Here is a 16639-nt window from a genome sequence, read left to right on the forward strand (position 1 = left end):
AAGTAGTACATGTAGTATTTGTACAGCTGCAGATATTCACATCTGTTACACAATGGAATCTTATTGTACAGTTCTGTAATGTTCATACATTACGTACATTACTGCTTTCTTCTGTTTGTATTCTCCTGTTCAAACTTTTCTTTTTAAACTCTTAGTATTAGTGAAGAATTTCATTGCACAGTGCAGCTTTTGTGCATATGGCAAACAAAGCTTTTACTCATGAATATTAAAGATGTACTTGTGAGGTAAATTAACTCTTTTAGAATGTACTCTGAGAGTAAAACTTAGTAGGAAGCATTTTACAAATAAGTTTTCTTTATAAAACACTGACCTAGAATACCTAGTTTAAAGTTGGAAAAATTGTAAAGTGCACAAAATTAAGTCAGAGAGCCGACAACATTCATACTCAGTATAGTGGATGATCTCTTCCAAAGCGAAAACATGGTTTAATATAAAATCACCTCAACATATTCAAAAAAAGTACAGAAGAAGTGCAGAAATCATCTCATCAAACACACTAACCAGACCAAATGTGATTATTGATTTTCATCCTTGCATGATGGAGGTCTAGCTCTGTGGAGTGTGCACCAGCATGCACGGCTGTGTCTGTGCTGATTGATGAAGTGAGATGTATGCGCACAAGGTGAGAACCTCTCTGACCCCGCACGCTCTCACGTCAGGGTCCTGGAGGCTATTGCACAGTTTCATTTGCAGCAGGTCTTTGCAACACCTCCTCTACTCTTGTAAACCAGAGCAGATGCAGACTGGCTGCCTCAATGCACTTGTTTCAACTTAAACATGATGTGAACGTCAGGATTCAGCCTCGCTTAACTTAACGTCATCCTTGGGGATCAATTATCTGACCAACTGCTCTAACAAGGCCGCACTTCCCTCCTCACCTGTATGGAACCTGTGCAGTGTGTGGGCTGCACCTCTCTCAGGCTGAGAGGTGGGGAGGCAGAGTGGCAATTCCAAAGGAAGGAAATGATGAAGTGTGTCCCACCCTTCAAGTCAATCACCTAATAAAAGAAACCTGCGACCCTGGGAAAACACAATAAACACTGGGGTTCAGACACAGGTTTGCACTGGGTAGAGCACCAACGGGTCTACTTGATGATAGCATTCCTCTGACAAATAAGTTGATGAAGAAACTGTATTAACACACATCCTGAGAACAACGCCCATTATAAGATCAGCTCAGAAAGTGCTTGTAATTCACGGTGTATGGTGAAAAAAGGGTTGATGCAGGTTGACCAATTGAGAGGATCATGTAAACAACACATGTTGTGCTCTCCAGTGCTACCACTGAAAAAATAGTCAGACCTCAAAATTCTCGTGTCTTGTTCTGGATCTGGTACCCGCTATGTAATAATGTAAACACATTAAAAACACTCATTTCTGATAACATTCCATCTTTATTGCCTTTTTTATTAAATTGGCTCCACTACAGGTTACAGTTTTGAGCCAGTTGTGAAATCTGCTCCCTTTGAGACAGATCAAAACACACCTCAGTCACTTGCACTAAACTGCTGAGTGAGGAACTATATTATTTGGAAAAAACTTGTCATATCTCTCCTACAACTTCAAAGTGCATCACTTATGGTTTTTTATTTCTAAAGTGATTTATTTACTGAATTTGATACCCTTGTGCAAAGGATTGATAACTGAATGTGAAATTTGGTATTTATTATTATACTGCTGTCTTGAGATCTGCACTTTATATGACAGTAATTTGTTTACTAATTGATTGAGTTGCATTATACAACAGTATTTTTATATATACAATAATACAATAATTTGGTGTCAAAAAAAACTGCTCACTCAACATATGTACTGAGCAGCCACCTTGTTCAGCTGGGCTTGGCTTATTTCAGTGAGTACAGCTCTCTATGATCAGAGTGTGTGTATGTGTGTGTGTTTATCTGAAGGCAGCAGCAGCAGTCTTCAGTCTGTCTGAGGCAGTGCAGAGACAGAGACAAACGCCTCCACTGGTCGGCTGTCAGCAGCGCTGGTCACTAATGATGCTGCAACGCTGAGCTCAGCTAATTGACCAGACAGAGATGGATCAGGACTTTATACTCTGCTGTGTCTGCTAGCTGTGCTGTGTGTGTGTGTGTGTGTGTTTTGATGTTTGCACTCACAGCTGCTGCCAGACCCTGCATCTCCACACAGAAACTTTGAAACTTTGAGATAACACACCCAAGAAAACAGCACAAACAAGCCAGGCCTTTACAGGCTGTGCAACACTATTTCCGCCTGAACCCTGTCTTCATAGATTCATCCACGCTCTGCCATACTTAGAGCACAACAAAAGCCTCACTCGCACATTCATAAAGCTGTTCAAGGCCCGTCTGTCTGCAAGCTGCTGAATCTTTCTGCAGAAGCAGAGAACAAATAAACCTCAGTAGGTGATGAGCTCTGAGGATCAGGCAGGGAGAGCAGCTGAGTGTGCGTTTAAGGGCGCCGGTTGGCAGAGCTAACTGGGCTCTTAGCGTGAGGGTTCTGGTTTATTTTCACTGGGAGAGTATCACCGAAGGAACAACCTTGGCCCGTTAATAATACAGCTAGTGTGTGTGCGTATGTGTGTGTATGTCACTTTCTCACACACACAGACAAAACTCTACACAAGCACACACACACACACACACACACCATAGTTTGTCGAGTGAGAGGTGCAGCTGCTGTCCTGGTCATTGTGCCCTTTGCTCTCATTCTGATGGTGCCAGCAGAGTTCCACAAATGTTAAAGCTTTAAATAAAGCTGCCATAATAATAATAATAATAATAATAATAATAATAATAATAATAATAATAATAATAATAATAATAATAATAATGTAACCATTTCATAATAATACATTGGTAATAATAGCAGACTGTTGATGCATTTGTGGAATTTAAAAATGCTGCATCGTATTGAGTGCAATCAGTTCAGGGCTTCCCCTTGCGGCCCTGTTGAAACTTGGCATAAATGCATCTTGGGCGTTCACTCAAACATTATCTGTACACGTCCAGCTTTTTCCATTTTTTAAAAATTCTTTTATGCATAAAGGTTTTATTGTTGACAAGGGTATTTTAGGTTGTTATGTTTTCACCACTTGTTTTATGTCTCCTTGTAGTTACAGTACTGTGTGTGATGTCCTGAGGTATTTTATGTGAGCTCACCAAAGCAAATTCCTATCAGATGTGTGGAAATGGCAATAAAGTATGAAATCTTGAATCTTTCTGTGACGTTTTATCCAGTACGCAAACCACTTCAATCCTCAATGGAGTTGTTTCTAGCAGCAATCAATTTAAATTTTCCCATAAATAAAAACCTAATGTGAGCAGGTAAAGGAAATATGATCACAAGTTATCACTCAGTACACATTTATGGCTCATTTATCACCACATGTGAAGTGCAAATCTGGATATATCTGGATACAAGATGCAATATCTGAACATACAACTGTAGTACAGATGAGTTATATAATATATATGTCATTTAGACACACTTTTTTTCCATTATATTGGTGATGAATTACACTTGCAGGTCAATGTCACCCTCAGTGTTTTTCCATTATTCAAGCAGAGAGTGATGTGTGGAAGAGGAAATAGAGGAGAGAAAGTTCTGTTTGTATTTGATCTGAGGCCCACAGGGCTACATGTGTGGCTTGGCAGACCTACTGTCCACATTTTGGCAAATGGTTTCATTGGTCTGTCTAACCTTAGCCCTCAGCGACATGGTTAGCAAGACTGCATGCTGTAAGTCGATGCTCTGGCTGCATGACTTTCTAATAAACACAGTGAGGTTAGATAAATTAGTCTGAAATATGCTGCAAAATCAGTATATTGTGTTTATGTGTTCTGTGTAGAGCTATGTAATACTTCATACACAATATACAGTGGATATAATATACTGCAGCATTGAAAGTCCCTTAGGCTATCCCTCATAAATGCCTGAGTACAAGTACTCATTATGGAGCAGATAACCTTCTTGCCGTGACCTTAGCTTGTATCTACCTTCTCCTCCTATGAGATTATTTCACCAGCAGGGGGCAAAGATTATTCAAAGAGTGTTTGTAAACAAATGACAAAACTCTCTATGTGTGTGAGTGTGGGGGGAGAGAGCGAACAGATGAGACACAGAGCTGATGTCAGGACGGCCTCTGGCCCACTGAACTCTCTGCGGGGGTATTTCTCTAAAGAGGAACTCTGACTCAGTCACTTATTAGAACCCAGTGCAACATAGGGGCAAAAGGTCAAATACATTCACACATTTCTTTGACCTCCCCACTGGGGCAATTAGCCCACTGAGAACAAAGAGTGGATACAATGAACCGCGTCCATCAGGGGGCATTCGTTAACTGATGATGATGTTATTCTTGGCCAAGTGAGCTGAGGCGTCGAAGTCATCCTCTGTCTTCAGGTCTTACACAGCCATGCGTGTGCACACACCGCAGGAGATGCAGAAGAAAAGAGGGATCTTGCAAGCTTTAAAATGTGTTGTTGCAAGACAGAGAGGGAGTAAGTGTGTAAGAGGTGTGTGTGTGTGTGTGTGCGCGGGAGACTGTTGTCCTTGTGCCAAAGTGGGATTAATGCTTCATACAAAAGCTCGTGTGTGGGTGAGGGGATCTTGGCTCTTGAATGTTCTTTACTCAAGAGGGAGAAGAGGTGCCTTTAGGAGGGGAGGGGCTAGATTTCCTATCCAGAGTCCCTTTGTAATTGAATCCAGCCATCTACACGAGCCGAGCTCCAGAGAAAACGTCCTAGGCATGTGCATGTATAGCACATGTACACACATATGTGCATGCGCACACGCCTCTCTTTGTCTCAGCAGTCGTCCCCATGTGGACCGGAGTGCTGCACAGACGAGTGAAAAGGCAGATCAAAGTATGCGTTCTCCTCATCTCCGTGCAAGGTTTACATTGTTATCGAAACGTGGAAGAGGTTTCTACAATCTATCGCACATGCCATAACATTTCAGTCTCAGGTCTTACATGGTTTAAATCCATCTACACTCATAATCCTCTGAGAAATACCCAGAACCCAAAACACTGAAATCATGAGCACAGAGGTTGAGGAGGGGGAATTATTGGAGCGGTCTCAATTTACCCAAAACCATGTGTTCTGTGTACTTTTCATACTCCTCCTTTGCCCTCTCTCTCCCCCTTCTTTGGGTAATCACTCAACCCGTTATGCTTTCCTGTCTTAAGTTCCCAAATGTTTATTTTTCTTCGTGACAATAAGCTCTCCATTTTCTTTTCCTGGGTCTGCAGTGGATAGAGACAGATCATGACATCTGACGTTCCAATAAGTGAGGCTGTTTGAGAAGAATACCGCTCTGCTGCTCCAGCCTGGTGCTGCAGGTGCTATTTCACATCTTCTTTTAGTCTAGCTTTTGGCTTTGAATGTGGCTGCCGGCCACTGAATGGAAAGACGTGCTTCCTGGTGGCTAATGAGGTGCTGAACCCAGCCTCTTGTTTGTATCAGGAGCACCTGGGCCGACCAGAGCCAGACAAGGCCAGACAAAGGAGTCAGTCTAGCATTTCCACAAAGGTCTGCCCATTCAAAACATCCAGAACCCAGGGACACAAACTCCCACACTTCATAAAATGAAGGCAAGACAGAATGCGAGCTGAGACTGCCCATTCTCTCTTCACAAGGAAACTATTGTTTGTCTTCACACGCCCTCTCTCCCAGGCCTTGCGATTTTATACTCCATACAGAAACAAGGCAAAAGGAAAGCAACTTGGCAAATGTGCAGGGTGCATACTGTTTGTCTCTTTCATATGTAATATAGACAAAAGCTGCAACTGTCACAGTCGATTTCCATTTCTGTCTTCTTTACACTCCACTTATACTACCTGTCAGCTCTTTCTAGCTGAGAGTAAGAAGCTCACCTGGAGGACACCGACCCACAGACGGAAACTATTGAAACATCTTCATACAACCCAGATATCCTTCAAAACACAGTCTGCTTAACTGCCAACTCATTTTAACGATGACATGACTTTTCACATTGACAAATGTGACACTTTACTGAGTATTTAAAAGTTGGATCCATTGAATGTTCCTTGTCTCTTTTTCTTATGATACTGTCCAAACCTCCAACTGTTATTGCATCTATCACTGGGACCTGTGGTCCAACAAACTATCATGTCAATATTACATGAACCTGTCAAGTGTTGATCCAACCCTACACATTTACAGAATATTGAAATTGAATGATTCTGCAAAACCTCGGATTACATTCAATAGCAGTGTTTTGTAATATTGGCAGGTTAGGGAAAGACTGTTGTGGCAAATAAACTTTGGATAAGTTTATGCACCTAAAACACTTGGATAAGGTTAGGAAAAGGTATAACATAGGTACAGTTTGAAACAAGAAAACATAAATTCCAGATCTGTGATGGGACACAAATTCTGTTCTCACACCAAAAAGTCAAATGCTCTATACACACATCCACCACCCTGACCTCTGCATCTTATATCTATGTCCACATAAATCCTGCATTGGCAATGGATGCTAATTGTGATCTGTCCAGTATGATCATAACTCACAAATGACTGATCTGGTTGATCACATGTTTTTTGTATCACCTTCCATCAATAAACATATTGCATGTTTCTCCTTTGTTTGTCTGTGTGTTAGCAGCATCTCTTAAAAGAAACGTTTAACCTGATTTTGATTTTATTTGGTGGAAAATTATTTACTGGGTCATCAAACAATTCAATTCCCATCATTTGATTCCCACCTTATGAAAGAATGGAGATAAACTTAATATTCTAAAGAGTACAATATGTTTGCAGTGTCAAGCAATTAATTTAACTTCAGATGTAAGGGACAGAAATGACATCTTCCTGTCTCTTTATTTTCTGTTACAGAAGCAGGGAACCAGCTTGTGGCTCAAGAGGCAGTAAGGAAACCATCCACACTACGCCGCCCGCCTGCACGCACAGGAGAGTCGATCTCTAGTAAGAACTCTGAGCGTGTTACTACTTTGACTATCCAAAACAATGGCAAAGGTATTTGGCATGTTTAGATGTCTTATTCCTGTTTTCCAGACTGTCTCAACTGCAGTCGAATCACAGAAATGAGTGACAAGCTGAGCTCACTGGAGGCAAAGGTACACACGCTCATTCAACCACAGTATGAAATAAATACGATACCAAATACGATAGGCCTACATTGAACAAGCGTGTTATTTAATTGCCCGCACTTGTTTTATGTTTTCCTCCACCAGGTCCAATTACTCACTGCCCCGGCCTCTGTATCACATCGCCACCTTCAGGGCAAAGGGGGAACCGTGCCAGAGGCCTCGTTACTGATGGGGGCCGTGCCCGCTCAGGGAGCTCCTGGTGAGCAGGGACCTGCAGGTAGGTATATCATGCTGTCATGCATGAATAGGTTTTAAGTAAAAAATACTGCATATTTCCATTTAGTGGGAGTCCAGGGTTTTGTGTTTTGATAACTGAGTCAGAAATCACTCCTTGCAGCTCTCTCCACCAGCAGCAACTCTTTTTTTTCTGCCCTCTACCTGCTCACTTCTGCTAATATCCTATTTCCTCCACTGCACACATACTCATTTCCTTCAGCCCAAGTGAGAGCCCGGTTGTCTGTGCTGCTCACTTTCAGAGCTCTGTGGCTGTGTGGAAAGTGAACACTTCAGAGCATGAAAGTCCTCTCCCTCCCTGGAGTTGAGCCCAGCACTGGCTGCAGCAAAAACACTGAGTGTACTAACCCTGCTGCACTGTCAGTGTTTATGCAGTTATTGTATATTAACATGACCCCGTTTAAATCACTGTGTATAGAGTCTTGAAAATTATTTATGTTTGTAGAAAAAAAGGAGACTTTACAGGTTCTTTTTTGTTACCACCACTGGTGGCCGCCAAAGTCTGAAATGGTGGTTTTAAGGTCTATAGAAACCATTGTGTGAATTGTGATTGAACATAGCATCAAAATTAACCAAAATTTCTACTTGTCAATAAAAAATACCATATGGAAGTGGGAAGATTACAGGCACATTTAGTCTCTTCAGAGGATACACCTTTTCCATTTTGGACACTCCATGAACTTTCCTCTAGTGCCCAAATGTATCTTTGCACAGAAAATATCCCATAATAGATTGCTACAACATCATTCATGATCTCAAGAGAATAAAACCCTTTTGATTTAAATAACATGGACTTTTTCTTCTGCACCACCTGCACTGAAATTTAAATAGCAAATGTAATATTGTGGAGTGCAACGAACACTGTTGCCTCTAGGAGGTACTAGCAGTTGCTTTAGTGGAGCTTCAGTCTTATCTGTCCATCATAATTAGTTAAGAGAGCCTTCCTTACATCACTTTAGCCATAGCTAGCTCAGTGTTGAACCTGTCACTAAGGTCTAATTAACAGCAGCACTGGCCTGCTACCAATGACGTCTCAAATAATTAAACCTGCAAACAGTGTGTTGTTTTCATTTGGTGATGGAACAGAGATTTAAATCAGCACTAACAATGAAATAAACACTGTAATGTCTTTTGTAAAGTATTTTTGCTCTGCTACTTTGACAACATTTAGATAGATGCATCCTATCTCTCGTGAATTTTACACTTGTCTTTGCAGCTCCTTTTCCTAGTGGTTTGAGCTCAAACTTTGCACAGAGCTACGTGGCCCAATTAAACCACCTCTTCGTTTTCATTACAGGTCCTCGGGGTGAAAAGGGGAGAGATGGACTTCCTGGCAGAGAAGGTAAATTGTAACCATAGTTGTCTTTCAGTGGATTTAAAACCATTTAAGATGTAAGCCAGTTAAGGCTCCATGATTACTCATGACTGTTTCCCCCTCTTAGGGAAGCCAGGGTCTCGAGGGCTGCCTGGTCCCAGTGGGCCACGGGGGGAGGCTGGGGTAAGGGGCCCATCTGGAACCCCTGGATCGAAGGGAACCCCAGGCCCAGCAGGTAAGACAGAACTAAAACAAGCATTATACTGTACAAAGCTCTCTTTTAACAGACAATTGTGAGCTGGGTGAAACAAATGAACCTTGTCTTACTAGATGTTGACACAGTTTGTCAATAAGTGTGTTGTAAAGATTTGTGTGAGTGTGTCATTCAGAGAGATAGAGGGTATTGCAGGACAGTTGTATACTTGCCAGTATATGCTTCCCTGTTCATTTAACCTATTGTCTGTAGAACAAAGCATTTGAATGGCTTACTGTTGACCAAAGACTTGTGGAAACAACAGTGGAAAAATCAGAGGGATCTCCCACAAAGGACTGATGCGTGATGTCCTGCTCCGGAGTATTTGTCTTGCTCTTAAACCACTCAGTCAACCCACAGACCCTCCAGCAGCCCGAGGCCTCCTGGTAACTTACAGGAATTTGGGCATTTTGTTGGTCGGCTTTTAAAAGCATATGTTTCCAAAAGTGCAGTTTCAGTGGGCAGCAGAAGTATTTGTATTTGAAAACTCCCCTACAGCTCCCAACATGTGCTGCTGCTCATGCTCACCAACCAGAGGAGAAACAGGGGGAATAAATCTGCTCTATGTATTCAGAGCTGGTTATGTACAAATAATAAATGACCTGTTGGAAAAAGTAAATCCACAGGCAGCTGTGACTTGAATGATAATAAAGTAAATGGCGGTTTAAGTTTGTCACAACATCTGCTCTTGCTATAGGCTGTTATTTCTCTGCTGTGGATCATGAAGGGAGTGCCTCTCCTTTCAGGCTAACATATGACCCCTGCTCTGTGCCTGCTGCTAGGTAAAGATGAGATGTAGAGCAAAAGTTAAACTACAAACCCACTTTCCGAGAAGCTCCATGTGACTTCAATCTGAAATGAACATGAGCTATATATACACAAATCCGAGGTCCTTATGATTTCCATATGCTTGTGGTGTTATTGTTTTTCTATCTCCATTACTTCATAAGTACCCAAAACCAGTGCTACGTCTCCTTATTGTGCTGATTTTTTTTTTTTTTTTTTTAGTTTAAGGATAGAAAGATAAACAGAGGACTGGAATGTGTCCAATGTCATGCAGAATCTAGACAAATAAGTCTTTGAGCCAGGGGTTATGGGAAAGATGGGAGAAAAGTGAACTCGTAAAGTCAGGAGAAGTGACAGTGTACAATATAAAGAGATGTGGTAAGTTAAAAGAGAGTTGTATTCCAAACTTTGACTCATATTTTGACACAGTAACCCCAAGCTGCTCTAGGGAACCATTATTCTGCAGGAAAATAGAAAATTGTTTTCCCCAACATGTCACATAGACTCTGTAGGGCCACTTTGACTGGCCATTTGAACCACTGTGCCGCAGATTGTAGCTTACAGTCTCCCCAAAGCAGCCAAAACACAGCCGGTCATGCTGCAATGTTAAGTGAAAACGGCCCTCAGAGGTGTCAAATCAGAGTTATAATAACATTACCTTGTAAAGCAATAAATATCAGTCATTGTCAGTTGCATCACCCCACTGTGTGGTGCACAAACAGAAAGGTGGTGAGTCTGGGTCTGTCGAAGGGCGAGAGGTGGTGTTTATGGGGCAGCATTACCTCAGAAGAGTCCAAACAGTGAGGTCAGATGTAGTTGTGGTGCCTTTTTTTCTGAAAAAATGGCTGTGGGAGGACGGAGGAGCATTTAATTTACAATGAACCAGTGCCAGTAACACTTTGCAAAGTTTAATGGTGTTTATTTGAGCTTTCCCATGTCCTTCGGTAAGTTTCCAGCACCGGACCCTACTCCACTGTTAATTATAGAGAATTGAAGTCAGCCAGTTCAGTCTATGGTTCACACATTTCTCCTCCTCTGTCCAGCTGCTGATTATAGTCCACATGTGTGCAAACGTAATGGCACACACACACCATTGCAAGACACTGGTGCAATGATGCACCGTGCAGCTTTTCATTCCTGTTCTTCCTCTCTTGTTTCTGTCTTACATTTCATTTTTTATCATTACTATACTGCCATTGTGCTTTTCCTCTCCTGCACAGAATTTAATGTATTTACATCATATTTCACTATAATATCTCATATCTTTGGACTATGTCTGCCATCACAGTGGTGTTTCTGTCACCCCTCTTTTCAGGGCCCCGTGGTCCTCCAGGACTCCCAGGAGAGAGGGGTCTACCAGGGCCTCCAGGGCCTCCAGGCCCACCAGCACCAGCCAGTGCCCATATCCCAGAACCGGACCACAGTAAGATCCCGGAACACTAACAGACCTCGTACACTCATAATGAGACAGATTCCCCCCAAACAGATCACAATATTAATTTCTTTATTAGTATATGAGTCATAATTGCTGTTTGTTTCAGTTTGATTTAAGTTTTACTTCAACTGGTTTTGTAAAAATTGGATGGTGCAGCTAATAAATTCTCGCACTTTAATTTTATGGACCTGGAATTCTCCCAAAGGGCGAAAATCCAGATGGATAGTCCACATCCATGTCAGACAGCCACTTTACCACCTCCTACTCACATAAGGTGGTCTCTTTGCGGGCCAAACCAGACGGTGTGACCTCACGTCCTGACAAAATCAGTTTGCCATGAACCCAGCACCAGTGCATGTACACAGATTCATTAAAATGTGTTCGCTGTGAAGGAAAACCTTTGTTCTCAGACAGGGTGAAGCAGGTTTTACCGACTTTCAGCTTCACACTGATATTCTTGTGTCTTTAGCAGCCTCACAGATAATGTTCTTTCCTGCTGCATGGAAGCTTTAGAAAGTTTTAGGATAAATGATGAACAAAAGAAACTAAGAGAATGAGAAACAGACAGGATGACAGTAATCCTTTAACTGCTACTTGCTCCTCGTTGTCTGCCAGGACTTAGAACAGAATCAAAGACTATAGACTGAAGGTACAGACAGCCTGAGATTGACACAGACTTCACATGCTGGGATGAGAACCTGTCCACCACTGATGTCACTCAACAACTTCCAGATGTAGGCCGCTGAGACAGCTGAGTGTGAGAGACAGACGGGGGCCCGTACTGGCTCTTTCAAGGTCAATACGTCGGCAATTTTTATATGTGGATTCAGTGGTAAAACCAAGTATGCAGCACGCAGTTTTGTAAGCTTTAGGTTCCTGTGCAGGGAAAGCTGTGGGTGTGTTGAGGTTGGCATGATGATTTCTGAGACTGTTAGTCATTTCTTTCACATCAAAGTAACAGTAGGGAACGTAAGGGTTGGGGGTTCTGTACTGACCTTCCTTTTGAAAACACTGGTTTATTTGGCTTTTACATCTGCATCAGGAGGTTGGAATTCCCTTCTGCAGAACAGGAGTGATGCCTAAACTAGTAGCCAGAACGTTAAGTAGTGGAGAGGAGGACTGTTCGCTTGGAAGCTTGGTAGTTTAAAAATCTGTTTCAGTGCTCCCGCATGATTTCATGTCACGTTAAGCCACAGATCCTAGTGCCTTCTCAGTAGGAAATGAAAAGTGAGTGTAAAGATCGAGTCAGACATAGCAAGAGCGGTCCCTGGTTTGGATGTCACCTCATCTCCTGATCTGTTAGTGGTGTGCAATGATCTGGCAGCTGGAGGATGTTTCTGGCTGTCAGCCTTCCTCCTCCTCCTCCTCCTCCTCCTCCTCCTCCTCTCTGTCTGTACCTACTGAAGTCCAACGCTGGGATTGAAATCCGTGTTTCCTGTCAGTACAAAATGACCCAATGACTGCGCGCTTCCTCTATCACTCACACATTCACCACCCTCTTCCTCTTGTCCTTCCTCTGTAGACTCATTTACCGTAATTGTCCTTTCAGTTTTTTTATGCAGTGGATATGGAAAGTTCTTTCGCAATATTATGTAACTTTTTAATGAAGGTGAATCACTGATCTACTGCTGACTGTGCTTTTGTACACATTTTAGTGTAGTTTACTACCCTGCTGAAGTCATTAGGTGAAGTCTGAGTATTTGTTGGAAAACACTGCCCCCTGTAGGTCAATGTAATGTCATTAAAAGAGACTTCTCTGCTGCTTACAAACGCTGCCTCAATCTTTAGATTAACGTACAAAAACCAATCCTAACCTCAGTTTTATATAAACAACTGCCTGCAGTACAAAAAGACAAAAGAGATTAGAACAGGAATTTATTTGGGTCAACGGTCTTTGAAAGGGATCATTGAAACCCCAAACTACAACCAGGTTTACTCTCTGTGATTTTCTGAAAGGCAAGATAATAATAAGGTCATTGATAAAGTAACACAGGGAGAGAGAGGCTGCACTATGTTAGTATCTGTTTATGGCTCTCCTACAGTAATACAAAGCTTATTTGATAGTGAGGCTACAAATTCTCTGTCATTGGTGTGTCGAGGTATGGCATCGCAGGCATTTTTGTCAGCTTTGTTCATGATTTATTATACTTTCCTTAGCAAGGAGAACAGCTTCTGCGCCTCCTTAAACCACCTCCTTAAACACAGCTGCATTTCATTTTAACTCCAGATCGTGGAAAGGACCCCTTCTTCACCAACACTTTCCATGACTCTCGAGGGGTACCTGTTCCAGGACCTGAGGGTCCCCCTGGGCCTGTTGGTGAGTGTTTGTCTCTGTTCATATTGTGTTTGTCCCTAACTGGACAGAAGATGTTTGTGTTGTGTTTGTGACACTCTATGTCCCTAAATGCGAATATATCTATATTTTAGCTGTATTTTGACCAATATATCAAACAGTTTTACCTACACACATTACACATAAATACTATATATCATCTAATACTGGCTGTCTACTGTATACATTTTTCCCCAAACTCACTTATAAGTAATATAAATTTCACCTAACTTTCCCAATCACAATTCATTTGATCTCTAGTTTGCCTCAGTTTCATTTTGTCTACTATATGTCTCTCAAAGTTGAGTCCATACACTGAAAACTACTCTTAAACTAAGACTTAACTGAAACTGAAATTCAAAAACACCTACAGTATACTGTGCATATGACACATGTTGCTCTTCATCAGGCAGAATATGGTTAAAAACAAGCGCCACCTCTTCCTCGAAGGTCAAGGTGTTTGGTGCTAATATGAATTCTTCTATCTAATCCACAGGTCCCCCAGGTCCCAAAGGCCCAGTAGGACCTCCCGGCCCACAAGGACAGAATGTAAGCTTGTTTGCAGCATAGTGGTACACTGCAGTAGAAAAGTAGATGATAGAAAGAGATATAACTTGTATTTGGCACTGTCAGATTTGTTGCTGTACAAATGTATCTTTATCATTTTGAATTTCCTCTCTGACTGGACACAGGGGAAACCTGGATCTCTTGGAGTGCAGGGCCCTATGGGGCCCAAAGGAGAACGCGGGGAGAGAGTGAGTCACATAGGGCTTGAAAATATTCAGTAGGTTTTCTTCACTTGACTCTACATCCTTGACCAAAACTCTCTGTAACATGCCTTTGATTTTTCAGGGTCCTTTAGGTTACCCAGGAGAGAGGGGCTTCAGAGGCGAGCCGGTAAGCCACCTCCACCCTGCTGCCTTGAGGATTATGACCTGAGTAAACGAGTGAATGGGGGAAACATCAACATATGTCATAGCTGGTTATATTACTGTAAACTACACTAACCAGCAGCACCACAAGCCACACTGAACAGCTCTTTCTATCAAAGTAAACTGCTGCACAACTTTCATGTATATCTTGAAGTCAGACTCCATTTTTCTGCTAAAATTTCTTCACAGGGAGCACCGGGTCCCAAGGGAGAACCAGGAGAGAAGGGCTTGCCGGTAAGAGAGTAGTCAGTGGTAGTGCACAGTCACACATGGTGACACAGGGCCTAAGACAGGAAGATTTGGCTTTTATTTAGAAGACTTTAAAAATGTCTTAAGATTCCTTTGTTGAGCATTGAATGTTTTCTCTGTGTCTGTCTAATCCTTAACTTTTCTTTTACCTCTTTCTCATTTTACAAGAGCAATCTAAATGTAAGATATTTTTATTTATGTCATCACGTGTTCCCTTTGCAATGCAATGAATTTATTCCGTGACCTAAATTAAGTCTAACCATGACCTACATCTCAGGTTATGGTTATGATCTTTTACAATCACCATGTTTATGATTGACCCCAAGATGGTGTTCAGCCTCATCTGTTTATCTCGTACTCTCAAGTCCATACTTCCTTACCTGTTGACGGTCAAAGTGTCTGTTTTACATTGTTGTTTTTGTTGAAGTATATATGATTTCAGCTGGTGATCTGTATGATTTTGTGTGTGAAATCTTTTGCTGTTAATGTGTTTTTGTTTTGTTGGTCCTTGGGGTGTGCTCTGGACTGCTGTCCCCTGTCGCGACACTGTCCTCTTGACCCTAAAGCTGTCTGACTCCCTCTGCAAGCTACTGTCCCCATGGCTACCTTTCACAGTCACCTTTTCAGCACCTGACTTTGGCATATACATGTAAATATACAAATAAAATGAACAATGTCAATCCTATAGCAACGCCATGCACCAGCACTGACTGAATGAAAGAAGGCAGAATGTTCTGAAATCATTTTAGTGGAAAATTAATCATTATTTTATTCAAATTCAACTCTCTGCTGTTTGACTGAAAATGTTCCATTGAGATAGAAAATGTTTGAAATGTATATGCCAAATCACTCCATATGTGTCAGTGGCGGGTCCTGTTGGGTTTAGAGGTGTTGTGCTCTGATGTGAGTGGAGTGGATACAGCTATCCTCTTTTATCCCACAATGCAACCTTGCATGACATCATCTTTTAAGGACTGCACTGCAAAAGACTTCTTTTCTGGATGTCTAAATTAACTACAAAATGTTTCTAATGAGTAAAATAACAGAAATAAGGCAAGGTAAATCCAATATTGGCATTCATTATTGTATGACTGAGTTATACTTTGCCTTTTTTCTTCAAACATTAAGTATGTCCTTGGTTTGTCTTACTAATCAGAGCATTTCATAGTGGGAATCACTCACCTGGGCACCAAAAGCTCTTCTTTGCATGCCTTCTTTTTTGGATGGTGATGCTTTCAGCTGTCTCTGTCTGCATAACTTGTCTTGTTAATCTACTTTTGTTATTTTGTATTTGTGAAGACATTGACTCATGAAGCCATTGCCTTGTCTTTAAACAAAAGAAAAAGATGGCTATAAAGATTTGAGATTGGCTTCACTCTGTCAGATAATGATGGGTAACTTGTGGCCACAGCAATTATTTAAAAAAAAAAAAAAAAGCTGTTGTGCTGAAAATATTTGCCTGGCTGAATGCAGATGGCATGGTCAAATCTAAATCCTGGAAGTGTGAAATCCAGCTGTGTTATGTCACCAACATGAGGCTGGTCTGTAATGTGCATGCTGATGTTGGCCAGCCCAGCATGGCAGAGACTGACTTCATGTAGCAGCATGGCCAGAGAATGAGGGAGATACAAAGAAACACAGGAAACAGATAAATGTCAGAGTGCTGGGCAGATATGTGGACTGTTTTAACCTTCTAACTGCTGAACTGTATTGAGAAAAACATGACTTGCATCTTGGCGAGCAGTTCTTTGGCTTGTGCTCCTTACCTTGACGGCTGTATCTATCTTCACAGGGGGACGGAATACATCAGATCAGAGAGGCGCTGAAGATCTTAGCCGAGAGGGTTTTAATCCTTGAGACTATGATCGGTATTCATGGTGAGTAGGAGGCCTGAGGCAGGGTCAGCTTTAGGCAGGGGTCAATGGTGGGGGGCTCAAACTCCCACCGCACCTCACTCCTAGG

General features: G+C 41.9%; 1 protein-coding gene across 4 annotated transcripts in view; it reads left to right on the forward strand.

The window, feature by feature from the left end:
- Nucleotides 1–16639, forward strand: part of emid1 (EMI domain containing 1) — a 56272-nt gene that overhangs the window by 37469 nt on the left and 2164 nt on the right. For 2 of the 4 annotated variants that reach the window (XM_044371838.1, XM_044371828.1), the window contains exons 4-15: nucleotides 6867–6956; nucleotides 7047–7108; nucleotides 7226–7358; nucleotides 8673–8717; nucleotides 8818–8925; nucleotides 11045–11152; nucleotides 13392–13481; nucleotides 13993–14045; nucleotides 14189–14251; nucleotides 14349–14393; nucleotides 14618–14662; nucleotides 16470–16554. In XM_044371838.1, the coding sequence (XP_044227773.1) occupies nucleotides 6867–6956; nucleotides 7047–7108; nucleotides 7226–7358; nucleotides 8673–8717; nucleotides 8818–8925; nucleotides 11045–11152; nucleotides 13392–13481; nucleotides 13993–14045; nucleotides 14189–14251; nucleotides 14349–14393; nucleotides 14618–14662; nucleotides 16470–16554 (927 nt within the window). Of the gene's footprint in view, nucleotides 1–6866; nucleotides 6957–7046; nucleotides 7109–7225; nucleotides 7359–8672; nucleotides 8718–8817; nucleotides 8926–11044; nucleotides 11153–13391; nucleotides 13482–13992; nucleotides 14046–14188; nucleotides 14252–14348; nucleotides 14394–14617; nucleotides 15327–16469; nucleotides 16555–16639 lie in introns of those variants that run through there. The other 2 variants (XR_006406963.1, XM_044371820.1) reach the window with 2 other exon arrangements.

Source organism: Thunnus albacares, chromosome 2 (assembly GCF_914725855.1).
Source record: "Thunnus albacares chromosome 2, fThuAlb1.1, whole genome shotgun sequence".
NCBI classification, from domain to species: domain Eukaryota; kingdom Metazoa; phylum Chordata; class Actinopteri; order Scombriformes; family Scombridae; genus Thunnus; species Thunnus albacares.